General features: G+C 40.4%; 2 protein-coding genes across 2 annotated transcripts; both read left to right on the plus strand.

The window, feature by feature from the left end:
• Positions 1–1,363: 1,363 nt before the first annotated feature.
• LOC309437569 (cadherin EGF LAG seven-pass G-type receptor 1-like) lies at positions 1,364–15,061 on the plus strand (the record flags this gene model as incomplete). The annotated part of the gene is made up of 17 exons (XM_082048112.1): positions 1,364–1,373; positions 2,090–2,298; positions 3,692–3,871; positions 4,465–4,684; positions 5,694–5,830; positions 6,527–6,670; positions 8,280–8,524; positions 9,010–9,119; positions 9,598–9,732; positions 10,086–10,222; positions 10,812–11,009; positions 11,309–11,403; positions 12,337–12,492; positions 13,078–13,275; positions 13,776–13,901; positions 14,322–14,532; positions 14,676–15,061. The coding sequence occupies 17 exons, from the start codon at positions 1,364–1,366 to the stop codon at positions 14,847–14,849; spliced, it is 2,685 nt and encodes an 894-aa protein (XP_081904238.1). The 3' UTR covers positions 14,850–15,061.
• Positions 15,062–15,981: 920 nt separating this feature from the next.
• On the plus strand, positions 15,982–25,477 carry AHSA1 (activator of HSP90 ATPase activity 1). Its single transcript, XM_082048257.1, has 9 exons — positions 15,982–16,074; positions 16,191–16,381; positions 20,718–20,803; positions 21,439–21,553; positions 22,074–22,162; positions 22,614–22,736; positions 23,849–23,950; positions 24,901–24,952; positions 25,206–25,477. The coding sequence occupies exons 1-9, from the start codon at positions 15,995–15,997 to the stop codon at positions 25,379–25,381; spliced, it is 1,014 nt and encodes a 337-aa protein (XP_081904383.1). The 5' UTR covers positions 15,982–15,994; the 3' UTR covers positions 25,382–25,477.
• The last annotated feature ends 1,888 nt before the right edge of the window (positions 25,478–27,365 follow it).

Raw genomic sequence — 27,365 nt, forward strand, 5'->3', positions numbered from 1 at the left:
CTGTCTCCTTGTGCAGTTTATTCCATGGACTGTATTATTCCCGACTGTGTGTAGCTACACCAGGAAATTAGTATTAGTGAGGCAAAACTATGCAAAACAGGAATCAGAATGTCAGAGTTGTGCTTCTGTTTCAGGAACAGGATACAAGCTGATAGCAGGTACACAGTTATGCTGCTATAGCAATTGCTGGCACACCACCTGTCTTTATTTTGATCATCCCATTTCAGAAAAGAAAAACAGAAGCTCTAGAATGTGCAAGGTCAAAGAGTAGGACAGTCAGAGAGAATGTAATAGAAGTATGTGATAAACAGCAGACAGCAAATAAGGTCATTCCTGTTTATTTTCCTATAATACAAGAACAAAAATTCTAAATGGAAGACTGAGAAATGTAAATATGATAAAAGAAGTGTTGTTTTTTAGACAGTGCTTATAACTAACTGGTGATCTTTCGCCACTCAGTATCACAGTTTAGCAGATTTTAAAAAAAAGTATGAGAAATGTGTATGGATAAAGACATGTAGAAAATTATCTTCAACAGAATCTTAAAATGTAGACTTATGAGCCATTGTTCTTTAGAGCATTGGACAGCAGCTGTCTGCTGTAATTTAGAAATAAATTATCTTTATTTTTGTGAAGCCGTAGGCATTATTTATTTACTGCCTGTCACCATTTTTCATATACAAAAATCAGTTACAATAATTTTAAAATAGTGTACTGACAAGCTCCTGCTCTGATCACACATTCTTCAGTGGAAGAATTTGTTGCAAACACGGGTCAGTACCTCTTTCTGAGAGCTCTTCAGCTAGACAAATAATTTGAAAAGTGCTGTATGCGATGGAGTCCCTCTCTATATTTAGGAAAGCGTACAGCTGAACCTAAAGCAACGAGGTTGCTGGCATTTTTCACTAACCTTCACTGCCTTCAAGACACTAACATGTCAAACTCCGCGTGCTTTTCCTTACTGACCAAATTCTGGATTTCTTCTGTTGCGTACCTGAATGGAAAAGTCTGCTAAACCTGAAAACATAATCCCATGGTCTTTCATTTCTTCTGCAGGTGACAGTAGTGATAGCTCCCGTCAGCGTTTCGTTCCCGGTGTTCTCGGAAGAAGCCTATCGCCCTGCCCCGCTGAGCGAGAAGGCACCGCCAGACACCTTCGTTGTACAGATCAGCGTGCTTTATACGGGCCCTGTGATATACAGTATTGCGTCTGGAGATGGACAGGGTAAGCTCTTGAAATGAAATAACAAGAAAGAGGGTGTCTTAAAGAACTAGCACTGCAAAGCACTTAGCTTTTGGACTGTTTCTTGTCTCCTTTTTATCTCAGTTCTACAGCCATTAATACTGGATGTGTATCAACGAGATGTACAAATGTGAGATGGATCAGGTGGGGGCATATGATTGAATTTCCATCAGATTAGCTAGAGCCACGCGATACAGAGCTGACTGTACCAGCTCTTTGCTTTTCTGTGTCTGCTACGGGAAGATCGGGTTGTACCTGATCGGGCATAAAGTTACAGTGACTGGAGAAAGAATACCCAATCCAGCATAAAGACTGGAAAAGCTAACACTTTCTTAACAAACATGAATGTGTAGAGTAAGTTTACAAGGGATCAACTGCTTTGTCATCCATCTTTTTTTTTACTAAGTTGATTTTATTATCATCAAACACAGCCACTTTATATTTCTTTCTTTGTAAAATGTTTTGGATGAAGCTGTGGTGTCCTTGAAGTGATCTGCAGAATTCCTCATCTTCTGTAAAAAGAGAGCTTCATAAGAAATAAAATATCTGACTAAAACAGGGACAAATAATATCTGTTTCAGAGGAAGGTGAAGACCTTCTGACTGGAGAGTGCTGGGGTGAACGTCTCCCCTTTGGTTCCCATCTGACCTTTTGAATTATTTGTTTTTGTTAATTATGGCCCTGGGTATTTCTGACATGTTGAATTTTATTTTGTTCTTTAAAGAATGCTGTCACATGATATTCATATACATAATGTATAGTTTGCATGGATGTGTTCATATCAGTTTTAACTAATGAAATCATAAACAATAATTCCTGATTTTTTTTTTTTTTTTTCCTAAACAGGGTATTTCACTATCAATTCATCCACTGGTATTGTAAAAACAAGACAGAATTTGAAAGCGGAAGATTTTCCAGTCATTTTCAATGTGCGAGCAACAGATTCGTCTGCTACTAACGTATTTAGGGAAGCTTCTGTGTATGTGGAAGTTACTGATGAAAATGACTTCTCTCCGGTTTTCCCATCCTCTCTACTTGAAGAAAGTTTGGAAGAGGTAAGAAAGTGGAATCACAAAAATCAACCCTCAAAATAATAATTAAAAAACCCCTTTTGGTGAGTATACAAGTAAACATCCCGGAACTGGACCGGCTTACCGTTCTGTTCTGCCATATGATGTTTTAGGGTTTGTTTCAAGCTGAAAATACCAATACGTATAGAGAATGGTCTGGAAGTGTGGACATATTGAAAGAAAAGTTAATCTTTTACTGACAAGGGGCTCCACAAAGGAGGAACAGCTGTTCCATCTTGCTTATTTGTACACAGAGAATATTCATGTGCATTCAAAATCTAGTTTATGTGCTGGGCACCTCACAGACTCTCATTCAGCCTTTTGTAAGAGAGCTTCATACAGAGTAGCAGGCAAAAACTCCCTAATTTAGCAACATTTCTCCTCTTGCTTGTATACAATCTGTTGTGATTCATCCTGACACTAAGCAATTGGTGGCAGAAATCAAGCCAGGTTTCTGTCTGTGGCTGTTATGTTACAATAGCCTACAAAAGAAGCCACGGCATTTAATTGTGCACAAGCAGCTAGCTCAACATTTCACTCTTCCATTTTCAAACAATGTTTTTCACGCTTAAATCTGCTAGCTCCTGTTTTTAAACAGCAGCACACTGATTGTGTTTGTATTTTATATAGCACATACCCAGCCTTTGAGATTCCCAGCTGATTCACACACATTAACAGCTACAACCAATTTAAAATCTAGTCCATTTCTAACATTGAGCTAAATACGGGTTTAATCATCACACCTATTATTTGTGTTCCCAGTTAGTTTCACGGAGAAGAGTTAGAATTACATTTCTCAACCTTAAAAATTGATTTCCATGTGAAATATTTACACAGTAGGTATTGCTGGGTGCCCCACTGGATCAAATAACTTCAGATCAGGTCTCAAATGGCCATGCAAGTGAAACACTGATATTTAGTGTCAATCTTAGTGCAAATAACATTTTCTAAAAGGAGGAGATAGATCATTTATTTGGAAAAGAGTACTTATTATCCAAACGGTGTTCAGAAAGAAACAAGATTTTGAAATTGAGAACATCAGGTGAGTTTCATAGGAGTAGAGGCTGTTAAATATGAATAATTCCTCAACGGCAAGTCAGATGCTTGAGGTTAACATTTAGCCTGCTTGAAATAATGGTGACTTTTCTTCTTGAAGATTGCTGCTGTAGGTAGAGACACGGGGTGGAAAATAGTTATTTTCTGTCAATTAGAGAAAACGAGATTCTCTTCCTATGCTGAACCAGTTGTATAATTTTGATTTTAAACCATCTATACTATTGTAAGTGTACGCAGTATCCGTTCCTTCCCATCTTTCACATAACTCAAGAAATTGCAGCTAATCAGTCTATAACAGCCTCATTCTGTTCTTCATCCACAGAATTTACCCGCGACTCAGATCGTCCAGCTGCAAGCTCAGGATAGTGACACAGGTAGAAATGGTCTCCTAACGTACGGCATTCTTAGTGCAGATGCACGAAAATTCAGGATAGATGCAGCAACTGGAATTCTTTATTCCACTGCCCCCTTTGACTATGAAGAGGAACCTACAGAGTATCAGGTTTGCTTTAGATTTCTTAAGTCTTCATCACTCAGAACTCTTTATCTTTCCCTTGGACAACAGGTGACACTTTTGCTTTTGTTTAGCTTGGTATTGCTCGAACATTTTAGGCATTGTTTCAGCGTGTGAGCATCTCCAGATGTGCCGTATTATTAAAGCAAGACACTGCCTTCCTTTAGACTATAATGAAATTCAAGCAAGGCTCATTGTTCAGCTGTCCTACGAACTCTCAAACGCTTCAGCACATGAATAACTAATTTCACAATGACAACTCACATATTCAGTGTTTTCTAGACTGAAATCTTACAGATACAATTCTCAGTTAATTATCTTTATTGTCACTGCCACTGCTAGATATTTTTTATGATCTTATTTTGCTTCAAGCAAAAATATCGGTGAATATGTTTGTTCTATGTAGAAATACTTTTTTTTAATTGACCAAATACTCCTTAAGTTTTGAATAATCATTTGAGGTGAATTCCAAATTTGACTTTAGATTTCTAAGAACACTCCAAAGTTCACTCAGATTTTTAATGCTTATGCAAGTACCTGTTGATGTGATTTCTTATTACTAATGACTATGCAACTTACAGGTTGTGATATACGCTGAAGATGATGGAATCCCTGAGAAGAAAAGAGGTTACTGCACAGTTGTCATAAAGATCATTGATGTTAATGACTGGCCACCTGTCTTTGACCCAGTGACTGAATTCAGTGTAAATGAAAACGCACCTGTGGGATTCATAGTTGGAAAAGTCACAGCAACAGACAGAGACACAGGCGACAACGCCTTTGTTCTGTACAGCCTTACAGGTAACAAGGAATTCTCTTGCTGCACTGGAACATCTCTCACTTTGTTGTCTATACTGTTACGCGCATAAGTGGCATTATGTGTGTTGTCTCCTGCTACCTCAGCTCTCTGCCCAGTCTATTAATATAAACTGCCTTTAATTTCATTTTAAATTAACGTGCCAGCTTGTGAACTGCAGCTGAGAGCTCTGATTCCTGCTTCCTGTCACCTTTAACTGTGGTAGCTGATGGCCTCAGGGTGGGAAAAGCATCCCTTTTGCCACTGCCCCTAAATCTGGCAGAGATGGAGAATTAGACCCCTCGGGCCAAAGCCTGCAGGAGTGGAAATAGTTGTTTTTGTTGTATGAGCCATCAATAGCGATGTGTATACAGTTTATATCTTTTTAGAGTTGTTTATTTTCAATATGCACGCAGACTTTGAGGTGGTTTTGGACAAGGGACCAGTAAAAGTCACTGTCAGGTCTTTTGGCAGTCACACTGATTTCTCTTTAGATCTGTCTGCCGCTCAGTTCACCTTCATTAGAGACAGAATAAACTCGGTGACATCTCCTCTTAGAGATCTTGGCAGGAGCGCTGCCTTGTTACAGGACTGCTGCAACCAGCAAACACGAGACTGAACATACAGAAGATCAGAGGGCTGTAAAAATTCCTGGGAATGCCTCTAATCTCCTTTGAGAGCTGCACAGGCTTCGAGGAACTTTCTTCTAGAGATTCACCCCAGAACTCCAATGTAGTGTCCATCACCATTTGCCTGCCCCAAGCACTATTACATTTTGAGTGTGACTGTATCTGTGACTGTATCTGCAAAACTTGCTAACCCATTCTCTTGGTTCACATTTCAAATGCTTATCCACTCAAAATATTTTCTATTTTTCTTCTACGTTATTCATATAAGATATTAAAAAATGTTTTAATGAGCTCAAGACACAAGTAAACATAAAAGTTAAGAATGTGGTTAATTATATGCTTTTAAGATGTATGCATTGATAGTGCTTCTTTAAATGTATCTCAGGTGGTGGAGGAAATACATTTGAAATAGATGAAATAAACGGTGACATTAAGATAAAGAACTCTCCGGACTATGAAACCATGAATAAATACAACCTCACGGTGAATGCAGTCAACAGTAAATCTGCCCCTTTCCATCAGGTAAAAGACCATTATTGAACAGTGACTCATCTAATCAGAGTGGATTTTGAACTAGAGGGAGGGAGATCTGTTAGACATTTATTGTGCAGAATAAATTAGTCACCTAATCATGTTTAGGGTTGGACTTTTGCGACCTTTGTCCATGCTGAGTAGTAGTATTATACTCCATAATTAGTTGGAATACCTCATAATCATACACAGTAGAATTTGACCCTGAATTGTTTGCATACTATAACCTGTGCTGGGGAACTGGAGTTCTTGCCTGCTGCTGTAAGTGCTGCGATAATTTTTCACAGGAGAAAAAGTAATTTTCAGCAAATTGTTCTAGTTCTGCAGTATTTCTCGTATTTGAAAAGATATTACACACTTGTTTAACAGAACTAGAACATGTGTGGTTGCATTAACTGCATCTATCAGCAGCTGCAGGAGATGTTGGCCTCCTAAACACATCCTGTTCTTGCTCATTCAGACACCTTTCAAGAAGTAAAATCCTACTGCAATGCTGAATTTCTGCCTCTTGCGTTAAAATCCTGTAGTGATCTCTGATGTTTAGTTCACAAAATTAAACCTAACACAGTATTTTACTACAGCATTTTCAATGTCTAATTTATACGTTTTGTTGCATGTGCAAATAATTAAAAATATCACCAGACATTCTAAATGTTCTAAAATGCTCGAAACCATTTTGTTTCCTAGGCAACTACTCATGTCGCTGTTCTAGTGATTGATGTGAACGATAATGCTCCAGTATTTGCTCAGAATTCCTATTCTGCCTCCATAAACATGATTAATCCTGTAGGTGCTCATGTCATAACGGTGAGCGCTACCGACCAAGATCAGGTAACTACTCCTGTTTGATTTTGACACTGCTTTAAGCTGCAGCCCAAATGTATTTTTCTCCATTCTCTAGGCATGAAACACCAAATGTAGCAGAAAGTGAATTTTAATTGACTAAAAGCACTGGGAATTGGAAATTAGGACTTTTGATGTTTCTGCCTTGACACTGACTTACTCCCTGTCTTTGCACGTGTTTCTTCAGCTATATTTACCTTAATTTTTACCCTTATCATACAGAGCTGGACTGGTGTTTCAGAAGTATACAAGGACTTAAGCAATTTAGTGCCTGTGAAGTTATTTGAACTTCTGAATTAGAAGAATCTGTAAAACTTCAGCTTCGTGTAGATGGCTTGAACATGGAAATGCTTGTTTACCAGACACCTCTGAAGTTAATTACACCCCAGCTAATTCTCTCCATCCTCATTTTTTTAAAGTTTATATATATATATATATAGGTATTATGCCCACCAAGTAGTATCCAGGCACTGGCAGCGATATCCAGTAGTCAACCAAATCACCATGACAAAGTCACCACTAATTATCACATTTAAAAGAGGAAACATTTTGAAGTGACAACAAAATAGGTGTAGCGGGAGCCTTCCTATTTTTTTCACGTATAATTTTGGTTAAAATAGCTGCAGCTGTGATATATGGCTGCACATAATTTAATGCACCCCCTTTTTAACCATCCTTCTCAATAATTTTACATAAAAAGTGAAATTACTTATAGAAATTGCTGGACTCTGAGATCTGCATTGAGCCCCTAATGAAGCTCATTCTTCAGGTAATGTCTGGACCTGACATTAAAATTATAAATCCACAGATGACTCGGTGACAACAGATGTTCACGGTAGGGTCTGATCCTGCGGCCGCAGAGCCGTGGCAGAGCAGAATAGAACTCGTTCCAGAAAAACAGAGCCAAGTGCAGTAGAACAAACCCTGCGGGTTTGTCAGAACGGGTTGTCTCAGGGAAGCGAAGTGATGTGAATGGAGTAAAACGTGTCACGGGCAGGAACGGGGTTTATCCACACAGCAGGGGCAGGCTGCGCCTCTCCTCCAGGTGTGAAAAGCATCCAAGGGACTTATTCTCCTTGACATTGCATCTTCAGCTGACTCTTCCACTACTCTGACTGTCCCCCCAACACCTGTCCTTAACTTATTTTCTTTAGAGACCTTTTTTCACATTTTTCTTGTGTAACTGGCCAACTGCTTGTGAATTTTCTTCTGGTTTGTGTTTTTTTGGCATCCGTCCTACTACTGTAGCTAACCCCAAGTTTTAATTCTCAAAATAAATTAGCTGGAGACATTTAGGTGTTGTCAAATCTCTCGTGACAGTGTTTACCCCACTCTTCAAAATGTATTCCCAGTGTGGGTAGTTTTTTTTAGTATTGCTATGGGATTTTTATTTTTAGATCTTGGCACATCAAAATTAATTTGGGAGGGCGGGGGACTCTGCCTATTGGCACTTTCCCCTGCTGCTCTTGCGTAGCTCTGAGCCTGGTTCTCTCTACTTATTTAAGCATGGAAATATTGAGATTCCAGTGAGTCTGTGCTATGGGACTTGGGCATTGAAATAATGTAGTTACATGAAGTTTTGTTCCTTCCATGGCAGGGGGAAAATGGCCTTATTGAGTACTGCATCCTCCCCGATCGGGACTTCAGCCCGTTCTTCCTGATAGAAGACGCACGTGAGGGGAAAATAATTACAACTGGGAACCTGTCTGCATCTGGAGAGATCCATTTAACAGTCATGGCTAAGGACAAAGGCTCTCCAGCTCTAAATGCCACTGCTATCATTACTATTAATGTGTTGGACAACCGTCCATTTGTTCCTCAGTTTAACGAGAGCGAAATCAGGTGAGGCTTTCATATTAAGTTATATAACTCTCCCAAATTCTCCAGGTAGTGGAAGATGTAGTGAAGTTGAAAGTTGAAGCTAACTTTCATATTTTTCCACGCAGAAGAAAGGACATCAGGGGTTTTGAAACAAAACATGCAGGAAATTCTGCTATGCAGGGTGGTTCTATTAATGTGATGTGAGGCATCACCTTTTACTTCTTTATCATTTAACTTGTATAAGCCAGAATCCTTGTCCCTTTCCCCTTGCAGACTAATAAAACATTCATCCTTAGCCTTTACTCCAGGATAAACAAATGTCTGGCTAGAAAAGTAGGGCTTGCACTGCACTCGATGTCAGCGAGCTCTAGCAAACAATTAATAGGAGATGGGGCAGGATTTTCCACAGGAAACTTGCTCTTAAAGAGTTAAATTTCAAAGCCTGCCAGTGCAACAGCTGCTGGGAAATTCAATATTATGGTTTGTCTTTTTATTTTCTATATTAGCGTTTCCGTTTTGGAAAACACAGGAGTGGATTATTTAATTTATGCTTTTACTGTGGCTGAAACTTTAGGAAAACCGATTCATTATACGGTCGCATCTGGCAATGAAAAAGGTAAGTACTATTTCCATTACGAGCTAAAATAGCTAAGATAAAAGAATAACCTGTCTTTTGGGTGTTGCTGTATGTAAATTACGAGTTTGAGAGCAAGGATAAAAATTCATGTCATTTCTTTAAAAAGAAGTAGTGCACAAAGAACTTCCAGAGCTCTTCAGCATGGACTTTGTTAATCTTTGGTAGAGAGGTGGTGGTCACTTGCTAAAAATGGGTTCCTATAGTTTTAAGTTAGGACAATTTCCAAGCCAAGGGGAGCCAAAGTAGAAGTAGTTGTTAGCAAGCAGCTTCTTCCCTACCAATCTCTTTTAGTCCATCTTTTCTTTGCACTTGTTTAGCCAGTGGAAATGTTGCATTTTTTGTTCTTAAGAGCAGAGGACCCACAGAAACTTCCAAAGTGCAGCTAAGACACAACAAGTAGGAGGGATAGAAGCGAAGTGGTAGCTGTAACAACAGAAGTGCATGTTTTTCCTCTCAGGTCATTTTAGATTGGATCCAGAAAGTGGCGAGCTGAGAACAGCCATTAATTTGAACTATGAGGAAGTTTCTCAGTATGTGATTTTAATTGAAGCAAACGATAATTTCTCATCTGCCGCAAAGGTCCAGCGTTCAGGTAAGTTTTTTGCTTTGAAGGGCATACCAACTTAAATCAGGGCCAATGAGCCCTTCTGTATTTGCAAGCCAATATAGGAATTGTGATTCTCTTTGAAAAATAAAAAGCTAAAGGTGAAGGCTGTGCAGAGAAAAGCCCGCAGCCTTCCTCCAAGGCTGCAAACCCTCACAGAGCCCTAATGTGCTCTCAGAAAATAATACAATAGCTGGGCATCGGGCTTCTCAGCAGGAGCTGGAGGAACCTGCCTGTCCTCACATGCAGCAGAGATACTGCTGCAAAGCCACAGCCTGACCCGGCCTTTAAAAGTTGTGCTTTGCTGGTGCTTGTTGCGGTTAACTTGTGTTTTTTAATAGGCCTGTTTGCTCAAAATGTGGCGATGCTGACAATCTCGGTGCAGGATGTGAATGAAGCGCCAGTATTTTTGAGTAATGCCTACTCTGCTCGGATACCGAACTCTGTGCCGTACAAGTACCCGGTTATTACAGTTCAGGTAAGTATCTTTCTGTGCTCTTCATGAGGACAGAAATCTTTTGAAAGATCTGGGTTTTTTTTCCACAGTTAAACTGAGTTAAAGTAGCTGCTAAATCTGCTCTTGAAAGCCTGAGACAGATTCTGCTCATCATCCAGGTTTAATATAATGCTGATGAAGGATGGGGTGTAAAAGCTATAAGGTCTGTTCTGACCAATGCTATGTTATGGATTACGTACTGCACAGACTGCTGTTCTCTCTTTGGCACCATTAACCACTTTGTTATCTGTCAGATGAATTACAAAATGGAGCAGTTCTCATTTTTTTTTTCTAAATCTGGTGTTATCCTTAAGTTCTAACCTGCTCCTGTTATGCTTGCAGCTGTAGAATCTTCCAGACTTCATAGGGAATATATATCCCCTTTTATAACCCATGTTCTGATTCCGATAGTTTGTGCCCCACTTTGTTAGCGCAAAGAGAAAAATGTCAGCACTATCCTAGAATACTCCAGTCTCACAAATAGAAACTGCAGAGTTTTATGATTGAAGAGCAACGTGCAGCCCAAAACCCACAAGGTGAGTTTCACAAATCACCTTTCTTTTAAACCCAGGCCACAGATCCAGATTCAGGAGACAACGGACTTCTGCTGTACAGCTTAGTGGATAGTCAAACAAACGAGTTTGACATCGATGAAAATACAGGGCAGATTTTTACAGTTTCTGTAGCAGGAAAAGCTGGAACATTTCATCTGGAAGTCCAAGCTACAGACCAAGGCACAACAAGACTCACCGCCCGGACAACAGTCAATGTAAGGAAGATGCTATTTATAATCCTGATTTGTTTCTGTGTCGAAACTCAGTGCACAAGAAGGGCTAAGTTGGGTAATGACAAAATACAATTACTGAACACCACACAGTGAGTATTTATTACATATTTTCAAGCCAGAATTATGAGGCTGCTGTTTCCACTAGCAAATTAAAAAAAATATGTTGTTGGGAAGACTGGGCAATTATGATATATCAGAGTTTTTTTTGGTTTTGTTTTTTTTTAAAGTTGATTTATGAGATGTACAAATGCTTCAGAAAACATGTGTGATTTCTTTATTAGATAACCATTGATCCCAGTTCCAGTAACAACATTGTGGTGGTGACACTTAATCAGAAGATCAACGTTGTTGAAAGAAACATTGCTGAAGTAAAAAGGTATTTTCGCAACTGTGGAGTTTATTCTGATGCAATATCTAATGACGGATTTAGAGTCCCTTTGAGACAGGGGCCTGACAGCCTGCAGGGGAGGTGATACAGCTAGTGCCCATGAAAAGCTAGGCCTTAAACATGATGTAATACAGAATAATTTCAAGGAATTAGCAGGAAGCCACTAGTTTTTACCTGATAAAATGTGAAGAATGGAAAAATGAGTTTGTGACATTGACACTACTATGGCACCTTTTTCTTGTTGTTAAAAATGCAATGGAAACCCTAGAGCTGTTCTGCTGCTTTCTTTGCAGTGGCTGGCACTGACTGCTGTCAGCATCATGGATTGACTGGGCCGGTGGTCCCGTCCAGCGCGAAAATCTCTGAAAAAGGAAACAATGAGGATTATGAGACTGAATTTCCCTTCTCCCCACCTTTGCTGTTTATAATACTCTGTTTTTTATAAATACAGGCAGTGATACCTATAATGTCAAGCATTAAATGAGCCCCCTTTCACTTTGAAAAGCATGGCTAAATATACAATATACTATGCAATGCTGGTTATGACATCTAAGTACAAGGGTTTGTTAACCCTTCCTTTCTCTAATTAATTGTTCAGTTATGCTAATGGCACCTATCTAAGAATTTTCAGGCTACGTACAGAAGTTATATAGCACCTACTAATGAAAAGTATCTTTGCTTACCAGTCAGAGACAAGGACTGGATTTTTTTTGCTCTGCTCCTCTCAATCGCTGAACAATATTGGGCAAATAGTTTAATTCCTTTGCTGATGATAATCCTGCATTTTCACATGCTTAGATTAAAATTCTAAATATCTGCAAAGTGTTGTATTAAATAATTCTTCTCCACGATTTAATTTCCATGGTAAAATAATTTGCCGTTGCACAGACAATTTAAAACGTTTTCTTAATATGATGGCAGGGTCCTGGAAGATAAACTCGCATGGAATGTGTATATCATTGATGTTTATTCCAATGAGCTGGAAAGAAAAGCAAGAAGCAGCACTGATGTAAGCTATGTAAAAATTATCGCTTTCGATGAGGCAAACAAGGAAGTACCTGCAGAAGATGTAAAAAGGTCTGTATGGCACAGTCTGTCTTCTCGGTGTCGGAGCAAATTGTTAATGTCTTGGTCTCGACAGGTTTTGATCAAAGAACAGTTTAGCTGAGACTTATCTCCTAAGTATTTTTAGAATGCAGAAAGCTTTCATTACTTATTGAAAGGTAATTTTCAGCATTTGTCAAAAACCGTTTAATGGTGCAAAATAAATTTAAAGGTCAGTTTTAAAGAAAATTGAAGCAGAAAGAATATTGTTAAAATAGATATCAGCTTCATTTCGGAACTGCAAAATATTGATTAAAAACTTACATTTTAGGTCGATATAAAATTTGTTTAATGACATGACAGTGGTATGAATGCATATTCTTATTAACATTGACCTCTCAGGTTCAATTCTCTGAACTGTGCAGCATTTTAGTTCACAGGCACCAGGCCTGATTTACTAGTAAAAAGAATTTTTCCTGAATGAAAGACATGAAAATTCCGAATCTTCAGAAAAGGTCTTGGTGGACCAGGGAGTTATCTTCTCTTATTTTCTTCACTATTCTTCAAGCCAAAATGAAAGCCTGATAAATCACTGGTATTTTACTCTTCTGTCTTCAGAAAACTTAGAGAGCAGCAGAGAAACATTGAGATAGAACTGGAGAAAGTGTTTTCAACGCCTGTTAGCGCTGCCATTGAAGAGGCTCCTGCTGACCCCGCAACTCCTGAACTCATCGCAACCATCGTGCTCAGCGTCCTGCTCGCCTGCACCCTCGTAGCCTTCCTGGTTTACGTCATTTTTTCTATAAAAAGGGAAAGGTACAAATAGTTTAATAATGCAGTTTAGACTTGCAACTAATAAGTTTCCTTTAAATGTCGACTTGAAAAATACTTACCTGATGAATTAGTGATATTTGGACCAAGTATTGCCTAAGATTTGCTATAAAACAAAATGCCTGACACTGTGTTGTAGATATCAAACACAAGACAGGTAACTGCAAGTTGGTTTCTTCTTGCGTTTGTCACATAGCAATTGTAGAAACAAATACTTTTGAAAACACAAATGTGGATAGCGGGAATTTTAAGGGCGAAGAGGGGCACAAGTAGGTGTAATAAGTCTCGTCTAACCCCACGAGTGCTGAAAGCAAGGGCGGTTTTGCTGCTGGCTGCAGTGGCACCAGAACCCCACACCAGAGGAAAAGAAATGCTGTGTATTAAACTTATGACACAAATACTTCATGTTCTGTTTTTAAAACAACTATAAAGCCAATCTTCAAAAAGACCTAACAATTCTATTTTACTGTATTTCTCATTTTCAGAAAGTATAAGCAACAGTATTTGGTTAAGAAGCAAGCTGACATTATTCATGGTATTGATAATCCGTGTGCAATGGACAAAAATGGAAGCCTGAAAAGCTTAGAGAAACCAGAGCACACGAATAATGTGTAAGTAGAATGCTGATATCACAAATTCATAAAAAATAGCATATTAAAAGATGTTCTCGTTGATTCTTTTAACATAGGGTTTTCCTTTTATCTTTCACTAACATATCGGTTGATTTTTAAGAATCCGTGCAATTTTAAGTTAAGAACTCTCCACCTGAAGGAAGCTAACAACTTTGAATCTTGTATAAAACATTACAAGAGCAAAGTCCTACTTACTCTTTAGCAAATTAAGCCTTATGCAGAAAACAAACCAATCAACCACACCAAACGTTCATTATGCAAGAAGCTACTTAACGCTTCCCTGGGTAAAATCCCAGTAATTTTGAGATCAGTGCACATGCTGCTCTCTGTTTTAGAGTCACTAAGATTTCTGTCACTTAACTATTGGTGAGCTCAAGGTTGTTATGAATTCTCTTTCAGGAAAACTGAAATAATAGCGTTTAGCAACATGGGAGACACCAAAGGAGGTGATGCTGGCAAGGGCATAATTGAGGCCGATGAGCAGTGCAGGTACCTTGACACGCTGCTGTGGGATTATGACAGTGAACGGGAAGAAAATGCAGCATCTGGAAAAGCCGCCGAACCTACAAATGTAGGATTCCTGCCCGCTGCAGAGTTCACAACAAAACAGGTAATATTTCATTGTTGTTCATCAAATAACCAAAAGAATCTGCAAGCTTCAGAGACAGAAAATATACAGATAAAAGTTATGACTTCTCAGAATCTGTCAGCACTTTTAGCTTTCTGCCTCACCTGCGTTATGTTTTCTTGCAGGATTCCTTTCTGACAGACACAAATCAAGAGTCAGATCTTCCCGTAACACCTGATCCCAAAACGCCTGCCCCTGAAAAAGAACTGAAAGGAGTAAAATTTTCAGAAGTGGCCATTATTCTGGACGCAGACTCAGAAGACAATGACCCTGATGATAACGATGTATTTTTCCACTAATAAGAAAACTTTTAGGAAAACCACACTGACGCTCGTCACAACAGTACAGAATTGAATGAGCAATAAGAATATGGGGACGCTATCCAGATTTTAATTCCTGCTGCTCCTGTTTGTGCTGTGAGGTGGACAAGGAATAAGGACCGCAGAGCGGTTGTAATGCGTTACTTTCCTAGATGTGGTGCTTATAGTGTATTTAATTTCTTACGCGTAAATTAAGGCAATAAAACAGATTCCACTCGTGACGCCTTGTCGTTATTTTAGATTAAGTGTTCTTGGAACCTAAATTTTCCGTTCTTTTGTGTAAGAAATATTTAATGAAGAGCTGTTGTTTTTACAGAACTGAGGACCTGGTGCCTGACCCCAGCCGGGGGGAAGGATAAGAGACATCGGACTATGAATCCTTAATGTAAAACAGCCTCTTCTGGGAACATATACTGACACTTGTATACATACTGATGCCTGTATACATACTGATACCTGTATTTACAAGTTAATTTAGGGGGAAGTGTAGCCAAAGTACCAGAAATCCGTGTTCATAAGGGGAAGGGTATTGTATGCGTCTGCATGGTCTGTAAACCCTCAAGTACCAACCACTGGGGAACGGGGATGGAAATTGCGGCTGGGATTTTGGGGGGATATAAGTAGGGGCTTTTTGCCCTATTATGTTTGCCTACACCGGGTCTCGCAAAATCCTTATTAAAATATGCTTTGCTGAGAGCTCCTGCCTGGGCCTATTATATTTGCGAAGTGATTGTTTCCTACATTTTGCACAAAACCGCCCGTTTTTTTGAACCCAGTGGCTGCTGTTTGTCTGGTTACACGGCGCTTTTCCTCCCCGCAGGGCGCCGCGGAGCAGCCGGTCGCCCCTGAGGAGACTCTCCGGCGGTTTGACGGAGGACGAGCCGCCCCGACGCCGCCAAGGAGCGAGCGGGGCTCCGCGTGGGCTGTGAGGTGCCGGGAGCGGGGGGGGAGCGGGGAGAAGGGCGGCGCGGCCTCGAACTTTCTGGCAGGTTCTGGCGGGGCGGCCGGCGGGCGGAAGCGGCGGGGCGGAGGCGGGCGCTGCGGCGGCCGTGGCGCAGCGGCGGGGCCGGGCCGGGCCGGGCGGTGAGGGGAGGGCAGGAGGGCGGGCTGGGGGGGACAGCGCCATGGCCAAGTGGGGGCAGGGGGACCCGCGCTGGATCGTGGAGGAGCGCGCGGACGCCACCAACGTCAACAACTGGCACTGGTGAGGCGCGCGGCGCGGCCGTTGGGCTCCGTGAGGCGGGAGAGTCTGTGAGGGGATGTTGTGAGGGGAGCGGGCGGGGGGGACACAGCGCTTAACGGCCCCGCTTCCCGGCGCAGGACGGAGCGGGACGCGACCAGCTGGTCCAAGAGCAAGCTGCGGGAGGTGCTGGTGGGGCTGGCGGTGGAAGGGGACGCCGGGCGCTGCGAGATCAGCGAGCTGAAGCAGCTGGAAGGGGAAGCGTCCTGCAGCAGCCGCAAAGGGAAACTCATCTTCTTCTACGAGTGGAACCTGCGCCTCAGCTGGAGAGGTACGGGGGGCGAGGGGCGGCTCTGAGGGGCCCGGCGTGGCGGGGGCCGCTGCCGGGCCCCCCTGCGGCGTTTGTCTGCGGGGCTTCCTCAGGCTCAGGCCCCGGGGGGATGAGGAGCCTCAGCCTGGGGCGGGGGAGGCTCCCCCGGGCTTGCGGAGCTTTTCCCGGCCCTCGTGGCAGGAAACAGACAAACTTCCAGTTTGTCCTGGTGTTTGCAAAGCGGATTTACTCTGGGTGATCACTTTGTAAAGTCAGCTGTCTCCTTTGGTCGGAAAACGGTCTCCTTGCGGTTCACTGGAGTGAATCACAGTCGTAGGGATGATTGCAGGAGACGCGTGGGCCTGACATCTTATAAATGCTTATTTTTAAATGATCTTGAAACCCTAGCGTGTGTCTTTTCCCCCTTCAATTTTTTTATGCTATACACCTTCCTTAGCATTATTTTCACAGCACAGTATTACTCATTTTACTTTGCAAGAAGTAAATACTTCTATTTACACTTACAATAACATGCTTGAACTGTTTTACTTTCCTAATGTGCAGAGATTGCAGCTGTGTGCTAATGCGTGTGCATAGGAGGAAACAGGAGAAACTAAGTGTGGAGGTGCAGATGTTTCAAAAAATTTAGTGTAGTTTACACTGAGGATAATGAGTTACCCGAGGAAGAACCCGTTCAGTGGGAATAAGGAAACAATTCTGGATAATTTGGGGTAATGCTGGTATTGCCTGTGCATTTTTGTTGTGCTACATCTGCTCGCAACACCAGCTCTTGGAGGTTCATCCTCCACTGTGCTTGTCCTATGGCAGCTCTTTATTTGCAGAGCGACCCGAAAATGTATCTTTTGGTAACATCAAGGAATTATTTTCGTTTAGTAGATGCTTAAAACTCGCGCGTTGGAGTAAGAAGTAGGAAGAGCTGATAAAAAGCGCTTGTACGGGCAAATTGTACATGGATGTAACGCCAAATGACAGGTTGTTCCTCTCCAAAATACTTTACCTATTTCTTAGGCCTTAGGACTTACTACAGGAGGTGGCAATACCAAGGGCCATACTTAGTGTTCCCCTCTTAGTTCCTGTGCCCCAAAACAGGGCTGTAGGCTGTGGATCGGTGTTCAGGTGCCGCTGGCTGCGTTTTGCGCTTCTCCTTTCCAGTGCAGTTTCTCAGTGACTGGTTTTACTGGTTTGGCCAACTGGGATTATAACATTTATTTTGATGCAGAGACCAATGCTCCTATTTGAACAGATTGGGTATTGAAGTCTGCTCCCACAATAACAGGGGACTTAAAGAAGTATTGTTATTTATTTATTTTTGTTCATGTTGATAGTTAACTATGTTTTAAATGTTACAAGTGTATTATAAACTAAGAACACGCTTAGCAGTTGTGATCTAAATGTTAACGGAGGAAGGCAAACATCATGCTGTGTTGTGCAGTTTACGTCAGTGCAGTTCATTAAATAATTGTAATCAGCTTTTTGATTTTTTTCAAGATAAGCTAAAATCATATACTTTTAAAATATTGGTTGGTTTGTTTTTATCTCAGTGTATGAGGCATAGCAGTAGGCAGATATTTCTGTATAAATTCTTTCTAAATTATTTTTCCTCTGTTCGGTCTTCATGCTTTTCAGCATTTAACTATAATTTTTAGTAGATACTTTGCTCATTTCAGTGTTGCGCTGAGGGGTGAGTAGAAGCGTAGAATCATTTCAGTTGGAAGAGACCCTCAGGATCATTGAGTCCAACTATAACCTAACTCTAGCACTGTCTTTGAGAGCTTAGTTTTAAAGGAGTTTGTTACTACACAGTAAAGTTCTGAAAGAGCTGAGGCTGATTTTTTTTTAATTTGACAGCCATGATGTCGTGTGTTTTCTGGGAGCTCTGACTTAGAAAGGAGAGTTCAGACTGAACTGCTAAAAACGCTAATTGCTCTTTTTATTTCCTCTGCAAGTCTTCTAGGATAACTAGTAATTGAAGCTGTGATTAAAATCTCAGTACATAAGAAACAGATTATATAAATTCTGAAATATGCAGCCAATTTGAAAAGTCTGATCTTGGAAAAACATTGCCCTTAGTGACTTAGATTACAGAGCAACAGGAAACTGAGGAACTAAGGGTACTTAATGGCACTAAAATTGAGCAAAACGGTTCTGTCATTTATTTGAAGATGTGGTGAGGATTTTAGTAGATTTATTCTACATTGTGATGGAAGCTTTAGGAAAACATGTATGTCCTTTTAAAACTAGGTATTTCAATGGTGTGTTTATAGGTAGGTCTTCCTGAGATGTGCTTTCACTAGTCATTTTCTAAAACAGTGGATTGACAAGAAACAAAAAATCATTTATTCTTAGGTCTGTTATTGGAGTCCCACGGGATTCAAACAAATAATTTGGTTGTTTGATAAAAAGGTAATAGGTTTGCTTACATTGCAGTGATACTAAAATGCAAAGCTGTACCAACATTCTGCCTGTGTAAGGCTGACCAGTCAGCTCTGTTAACTGATGGGACTTTGCTCTCCGGCACAGATGCATCTGCTTTAGTCCCTTGGTCAGGCAGGTTTTTGAATGGGAAAAAAAATATTGTGTACTGCTTTTATGTATTTAAATTTGTCATCTGGCCTGTGTTATTTGGGAATCTTTAAGACTTGTGAAAATTGTTAATAAATTAGTTGAATGGATAGAAGCCCGGTTTGTGTTTTGCTCCTAAAAACTTCTTCCTGCATGCTTGCACTTCCTTTTGGGGAGGGTAGCTGAAAATAAGACTTGTTTTATTATCTGCAAAGAGAACACTGTGTGGTTTTGCCTGTACTAAACCCGGAACTGGCAGAAAGCGGGGAAGCTGAGGGAGATGCATGTGATTTGTGTTGGGCACAGAAGTGTTTTAGCTGTATAATTAACTAGTTCACGTGGCTTTGTGCTTGAGCTGACTGGTTCTCCGGGGAGACTTTGAGAAGCCCAAGAGTGATCTTCTAGTTCAGCTCTTCACTGTGTGAATGTGCTTGTCTCCCTCTGGATTAACAGACTTTGTGTACTGCTCGATGCTTCATTGATTTAGCTCCTGACTAGCAAGGGGTCTTTGCACCGTACCCCACTTTGCGTTATTAACCATCATTCACTTTTTTTCTTGCTAAGAAACATCCGAGTGTGTGTTTGTGTGATCTTGACCAGAAGCATGTTAGGTTATATCCGTGTACAATGCCCCTTATAGCATGGTGGTCATTTCAGGGTAGTAATTAAAAATAATGAGGGTGATATTTAGTCTAGGTAACTCCTTTGAAGGTATGAGAATCCAAAGAAATATTATGTCTATCTTTGTGATAATTCCCCTTTTGCAGTCATGCTTAACACGGTTTGTTTGCTTTTTAGAGTTTTGCTTATGGATAAAGCTTGCTGTTGTGTTTCGTATGTTTTCACAACTAAGCTGATAGAACAGTATGAAGATAACTGGATTTGGGGTAGAGCTGCATGTTTCTGCTATTGCTTTCCAGATAGTGAAAGAGTTTAAATAACTAACTAAATGTTTTTGCAAGGCAAGGGGACAGACTTTTCAGTGTAATGAAAAAAAGTGTCAGACCTTAAATTCAGCCTTTTCACGGTAAGGTCTGAGGCAATGAAATACAGTCTGGGTTTCCTGTCCCAGAGCACGTTCACAGAGCCGTGTACGTAAGCGTCAGTGGGCCTTTGCCCAGCAGGATGCAGACACGGAGCGTAATTTCTGTTCTTGCAAAGTCTTTCTGATGTGCACAGTGATGACTGGCAGCTCGCAGCAAAGCTATTAAGAGTAACGACAAGTGTGCTAAAAAAATTGCATGTGAAGTTTCCTATTTGTAAAAAAATTCAATTGTATACCTGTCTATTACACATACATACATTTTATGGTAACATGCCTGTATATTGGGAGCTTTTCAGGTATTCAAGAAGGAATAGTTGGCATTCGAGGGAGCTTCTGCATAAAAGGCAGACAAATTTAAGGGAAGAGGAGGTGGTTTTTCCCCTGCCCTTGTTTAGATTCACATTTTGTGTTGGCGGATGTTGGAAGCAGAGAGCATTGGGACAGCTGAGGGTTGCAGGTGAGAGCAGCAGAAGGGTAGCGCTGAGTGAGCAGATGTACCTGTGTGCTTTTACGTAGCTGGATGCTTCTGAACGGGAAAACACAGTTCTGAGAATGCGAAAAGTACTGACACATTTGAGACTTTTGGATGCTATTTAGTTCCTTTAAATTAGATTCTGGACAACTTACTTCAAGTAACTCTTTTGTACAACTCATTTCCAAGCATAAAATTCTTGCTATGGGGGAAATAGTTTTTAATAATGCATTTAAGAATTCATTATGTTAATACAGGTACAGTGAAAGAGTCTGGTGAGAAACATAAGGGATCTGTTGAAATTCCTAACCTGTCAGAAGAAAATGAGGTAGATGATACAGAGGTAGGTGTGAAATACTGATATGGCTATATAGGTTCAGAATTCTTAAAGAAAGCCTTAATCAGCATATAGGCATCATATTTTTGATTTATCCTGTGATTAAGTGGGGTAATTACACTTGCATAGTTTATTTTATGTTTTCATTTTTATAATTGGAATAATGACTTAGCTCTGTTCTCAAATTTGCCTACTAGGAATATGCATAATTTTCTTTGCTAATTATTGTTTGTGATGATATACTAACTACAAATTTGAGAAGAACTCTGCTTGTTATGGTTTTAAACCATCACCCTCTCATCTCCCCAAAGAACATAAGAACTTGAGGAATCTCCTTGTTGGTTGTGTAGCAGTTGATACTGTCACTTCCGCAGATTCCTCAACCTCTGTTGTGTAGTAGGCAGCTCTGTTTATACTTGATAAGCCTGACTAAGCTACTGTGGAGGTGAGATACAACATTTATGGAAGTCAAAACCCAAGAGGACTTATTTTAGGAAAGGTAGGAGATACTGAGAAGATAATGAACTTGAAATTGGAGCTGTCCTCTGAATATAGTAAACAAAGCCAAAATACTTTGTTGCCAGAATCCAAAAGGCTTGTGTTTACGTGCTGCTTAGATAATGTAATTTTTCTGTTTTTAGATAAACGTTAGCAAAAAGAAAGGGGAAGGCGATGTTCTGAAGGAACTTATGAGAACTGAAGGAACCACAAAAGTCAGAGAGGCCCTGAGAGATTACCTGAAAGCACTTAAAACAGGTAATTAAAACCAGTATGTTAGGTTTGGTTTAATGCAGTTGTCTTTCTTGAATAGAGTGGCAATATGTTGAGAAGTCTTCGGGTTTGTAGTGTTTTGAGTTGTCACTGGCTGAGATAAGTTAGTCCTGCCAGTCAAAATTTGACTTGCTATCAAACGTCGTGACAGTGTCCAGAAGTTTCTGTAGGCTGTGTTGTGTTACACATACTGACTGCAGTGACCTGCGGACTGACTGGTTGGACGCTGTTCAGAAGTTCTTGGAAGATGGTGCATTCTTTAATGAGCACATGTTACTAATTTTGGGTCAGGTAACTTTGAAAAAAACATGTTTTTAATGGAAATTGCTGTTAGACTCTGTGGCTAATAAAAACATATGGGTAAGGTGGGGCAACTCTGGCTTGGAGTACGTCCCATTCTGTGCTCCTGTTCTCCACAGTTCTACCCAGCAATCTTCATTACATATCTGAATGTCAGGGTGGCTGTACAGCTCAATGTCATACTGAAAAGTGTGTTTCTTTACAGAGTTCACCTTGGGAATGATTCTGCCAACAAAAGCGACTGTTGGTCAGGAGCTGGCCGCTGAGCGAGAACTGATTGGGAACACCGTGCAGGTATGTTGGCTTTAAGTGTATGAATTTAACATTGCCATAAATGTAGTCCATACAGATTTTGCTGTGGCAACAATTGAATATTCTTGTGATTATCTGCAAAAGTGAAAGCCTGCGGGGTGGAACTGCCCCCTGATCTCTGTGCTCAGGGCCTGTAATATTGAAATGACATGTCACAGATCCTGGGCACAGGAGGAGAAGGGCAGCATTTCTGTCCCCCAGTCTGAAGTTAACTTCAGGTGTCTTTGGAGCAAATCACACTCTCATAATTTATGTAACTTAATTTAGTGAGTACTGATTAATAATACTGTTAAATGAATATGGCAGTAGGTTGTATAATGAATGAATGTTCACAGCACAGTATAAGAATGCACAGGTAACAACAGTCCTGCATTCTGGAATTTCTAGATGTTTGATCTTGCACTCATTGATGTGAATATTGTTTGCTTTACAGGATTCTATTTCACCACAGTCTTTGGATATAGTTGGTGTAAAAATTCCAACAGTGAAGATACTTATGAGAGAAATCTTCAACTCTGCAGCAGATGAACTTTATAGCATCTTCACAACTAAGGAAGTAAGTGATACTTTCAGTAGCAATATAACTTACTGCAGATGCTGTTGTATCTGAGTAGTTGTGTAAATAATAACGTGTCATATTTCTAGTGTCCAGTACAGATAATACTCCTTAAGTACATTAAAAAAAGAGATGTGATTGTCCAGAAACTGAAGGTTTCATGTGCTGCCCTTTTCTTGTGACTTCACTGAGTGTTTGTCGTTCTGTTGTCATTATTTGCTCTTCAATTTTTGTTGAAAGTTTCATCTTTTAAGCAACTGCGGCATTTGAGTGGTGAAAAAGCAAAAGGAGGTGACAGTTGCTGAGGCAGCGTGTCAGTTTAGGAACAAAGTCTGGGTAGCTGACCTCGTTGACAAGTTGTCAAGTTCTTGCGATAGCAGTCAGCAAGCACTAGAAGGTGGCAGTAGCATCATTCCACTTTTTAATGAGAGATTAATTTTTAGAGTGGCTTAGACCTTTTTTTTTTTTTGCCAGTTGCTACCTTACTAGGAAGAAGAGCCAACTAAACAAGCAAAGCTGCATCTTTATGTAGTTTGTATGCAGTTCACACTTTGCTAGGTAGAAAAAACTTAGTGGTTTTATTTAAGTACTTGCTATTCAGGAGCTTGAAGTGCTCAGTAATGGCACAGATGCATGTTAATTAGATTAACTATTGGATTAAAAAAAATAAATTACTGATTTTATGTTTGCATCCTTCAAAAGTGCCTGGACTAGTATCAGAGACCTTTATATTAGCATCCCAATAGTACCAGTGGGACACAATAATGGCTCTGACCTCATTTCCAGTTAGTTTCAGCAAGTCGTGTCTGTGCGTGTCTGCATGTACGTATGTATAATATGTGCGTTGTCCATGCCCCTTGCAGGTGGCTGGAGTCTTTGCATCTTTACCATCAGAGGCTTCTCAGCATTTAGTGTCATTCTGTGCCCTCACTGGCCCTTGCTAAACCACAGATCCCAGGGCTGTATAAAATGAAAAGCCTGATTAGTACTTAGACTCTTAGGTAGATTACTGTTTAATTTCTTCAGCAAACCTTGTTTGTCTGATAATGTGGTGCATTACATAATAGTATACATTTGTAGTTAACTGACTTGTGCTCTATTCTTTTTCCTAGTTGGTACAGAAGTTTTCTAAATGTCCTGCCGTGGTTGAAGCTGAGAAAGGAGGCAAACTTCAGATGTTCGATGGCTTTGTCAGTGGTGAATATGCAGAACTGGTAAAAAGCTCCTACTTTGCACTTTAAAAATTGGGGGGGCGATATGAGGGGGGGTGTTAAGACTCTGAGCTGAAAGATAGCGTCAGTTTCTCTATTTCAAAGCCAAAAAAAATGCTATTGTGTAATTTCCCCATCAAAAGAGCAGTTGCTGACTATACGTAATGACCTGCACGGGGCGGAGAAAGCTCTCAGCACTATCCTTTTTTACTAGGAGGAGTGAGAAAGCAGGTTTATCTCCCAAATGCCTATCAGTTCTTCATGGAACTGGAGAAATGATCTCTATTCTACTCAGAGCAAATGTTACACTCTTCCTGATTGAATGCTTTCGCAAATAGAACTGAAGAATTGATAATTAGAGCTCAGCTCCATTTTTGAAATCTCTGAAAAATAATTTTCACATTTGCTGACCTTAGACTTGGTATCTTATGTCCATCCAGATGATGGGCAGTAAGTGTCACTGACAATTGGACAACTTTTGAAAAAGCAAAGCTGTGGAAAATTGGATTCTCAGTTCAAGGTAATAAAAGGTTTGTTCACTCCAGAAATGGCCCAGTCTGAAAACGTTCACACTGCAGAAGTGTAACACCTGAGATTGGCTGCAGTGGTAACATCTCATTAGGGAAGCTGAGGGATGTCAATACAATTAGATGAGGAACTATTTAAATGGAACAGTCAAAATATAAACTTAAGCCCATGTATAATGTTTAGTCATTAATCATCATGGCCTTTTCCCACAGGGGGAACAAACCACAGGAATGCAGCAAACTGAGAGCTTGATGAAAACAGTTTATTTAAAAACACAATCTTTGTATATTGTATACACGCACGTGTCTACTGCTATTACATAAGACGATACTCATCTCCTTGTTTTTCGGGAGAATTGTCATCGAGCAGTCATAACATGAATTATCTCAAACTCTGCTGAGGAGAACCTCCTTCTCTCCTTACAGGTCCCAAACCAAAGAATTGTCCTGAAGTGGAGGTGTAGAAGCTGGCCTGATGGTGAGTCTCGCTCAGGACCTCTAACAGAGGTGACACTTGGTGGGGAGAAGGAACAAACACGACAGGTGACAGCTGTGCTAACCGGGAGCTCCGTCTGTGTTCTTTGCAGAACAGCCTGGTGGCTGTAGCAGTTGTCACCTGTGAAAACAGGCCTTGCTCAGGCACGCGCAAAAGCAGATAGATAGGAAATTATCAACAACAAATGTAAGCCTTTAAAAGCACTTTACTGAAATGTCGTATTTTCTTCCTTTAGAACATTATGCGATGGTTGCCTTGAATTTCAAGGATCTGGCTGCTCAAACGGAACTGCAGTTAGAGTGCAAAGGAGTTCCCGTCTCTAATGAAGAAAGTACAAGACGATGCTGGAAACAGCAGTATTTTGAAGAAATACGTATTTTACTGCAACAATCCCAAGACACCATGGAATGAGAACAGCACTGTATTTTTGTTTTTAGGGCATTACTTTTTATACTGGGTTAACTTCAAAGTAATTTATTTGGGGAAAGAATAAAGACCCACTGCTATAATACTGTATATAATTTAAGCATTATTTATGGATTTCTAGTGAATGACGTGGGGAGTAAGTCAGACTATGTATTATAAACAACTTTACTTGCGGAAACTGATCTGTTTGCCCGCGACTTCAGAGAGCAATTACGATTGAGCTGCAGTAGAGCACTGCTGTCACAGGCAGGTAAGCTACGTGAATCGAAAGGAAGCATTTGTAGTTCTTGAATATTCAATGTATTGAGTGGCAAAATGAAGTCCTTCTAGGAGATGGGTGCCCATCAGAGGGGAGCTGAAAGGGATTATAAAACTGCTGATTAGATCTTTGGAGAAATGTGGGGGGATATAGTTTACAGCCTCTTTAAATACTTCTTAAGATTGCTTTAACTGCAGGCTGAATTTGTTTCTAATGCTGTAGGCAGTTTTAGGGAAAGATAATTAATGTCATGTAATTTGGGTTGGTATGGCAGTTACCGCTTAAGTCTGCATGCACTGGACTCCCTTACTTGACCTCGGTGTGAAATTTATTATGGAGGAAACAGTAACCAGTCTTTCATTTTGCAGTTCTGTAAACCTTCCACTTAAGTGATTCATGGCCCTCTGCAATTCCATAGCTCAAATTAAAGCGAGCAACTTTTGTTAGAGAAATTTGACAGGAGAGCATTTGGAATACTGGAAGTAAATAATTGTTATTCTTAATTAAACTGCACCGAGGTTACCAGGGACAACTTAATTCTCAAAGGCTTTATAAAATGTATGAATTAAGTATGCAATTTGAAACAAATTGACCAAAAAAGGGCAAGCTGCCTTTGAAAAACATGGTTGGCTCAATAAAATACGTGATTTTACATAGTTTATTTTCTCCATTAACTGATTCTGCTAAACTAAATATGTATCGAAGTTAAGTAAGTCCCATATATATTATTTTTACAGGACACCAATGTATGTCAACCTTATAACTCATAAATTTGCATCAGCCGGAAGATAAAGACGTGCTCCTCTTTTCTACAGGCGAGGTTTTCTCTGAAAAGTTTGCAGTCAGTTATTTTCTTTGAACTTCAGGGAGGTTTGTTGTAGTAACAGGAACAAACACCTCACAGTGATAGGACAGACGTACAGACTGGTCACTAACGGTCGCACTGTGTGTGTTTTAGGTGTCCACATAGAGGGTGGAAAAAGCCTCTTCAGAAATGTCATGTTTTAGCATCTTTTTTTTCTAAATACTAAAATTGTTACCTTTTTTGATAAATATTCAAGGACAAGGCCCTAACATTTGGAACACAAAAATGATTTAGAGCATTGGTTGACAAAAGGGCAACCTTTAAATAGAAAATTTAGGTTTAAGACCGAGGTCAGTTTTGTCTATAGACTGCCCAAGGGATTTTTGTGACAATATGGCATATGGGGGTAGGATGTTAAATCCAATCCCAAGTTTCTTCAAACAGTGTATCCTACTGGCTCCCCAGTTTTCCTTCCTGACTAAAAAACCCGTCTGAGGGTCACAAGTGCCCACGACTTGTGTTTTGCTAGTCTGAATTTTCATGTCTCCTTCCATTAGCAGGAGTGTTCAACTAGATCAATTGCCAGTCATCAGTGGTAAAAAAGAAGTGACTTACTTGTGTTTGCAGTGTTGCACCACTCACTTCCAGAGCCCCCAGAAAACTCAGCAGCTGCTGCAGGAAGGTCCAGGACTGTGTGAGGAGGAGCAGCCCCAGCCAGCCCTCGTTTCCTCTTGAAGGAAAGGGGAGTGAACCAAAGATGACCTTGCCTTCACAATTCTTCTTCCTTCGTGCCTGCACAGCTGTAAGTTTGACAATCTGTACAAGCTTTGTTGAGCTAAAACCACAAAGTACCTACCTTTTAATTCTGCTTGTAGGCCAGCCTGGTGTACAAAATGGGCAGACAG

This window comes from Streptopelia decaocto (assembly GCF_964273445.1).
Source record: "Streptopelia decaocto genome assembly, chromosome: 3".
Taxonomy (NCBI): Eukaryota; Metazoa; Chordata; class Aves; order Columbiformes; family Columbidae; genus Streptopelia; species Streptopelia decaocto.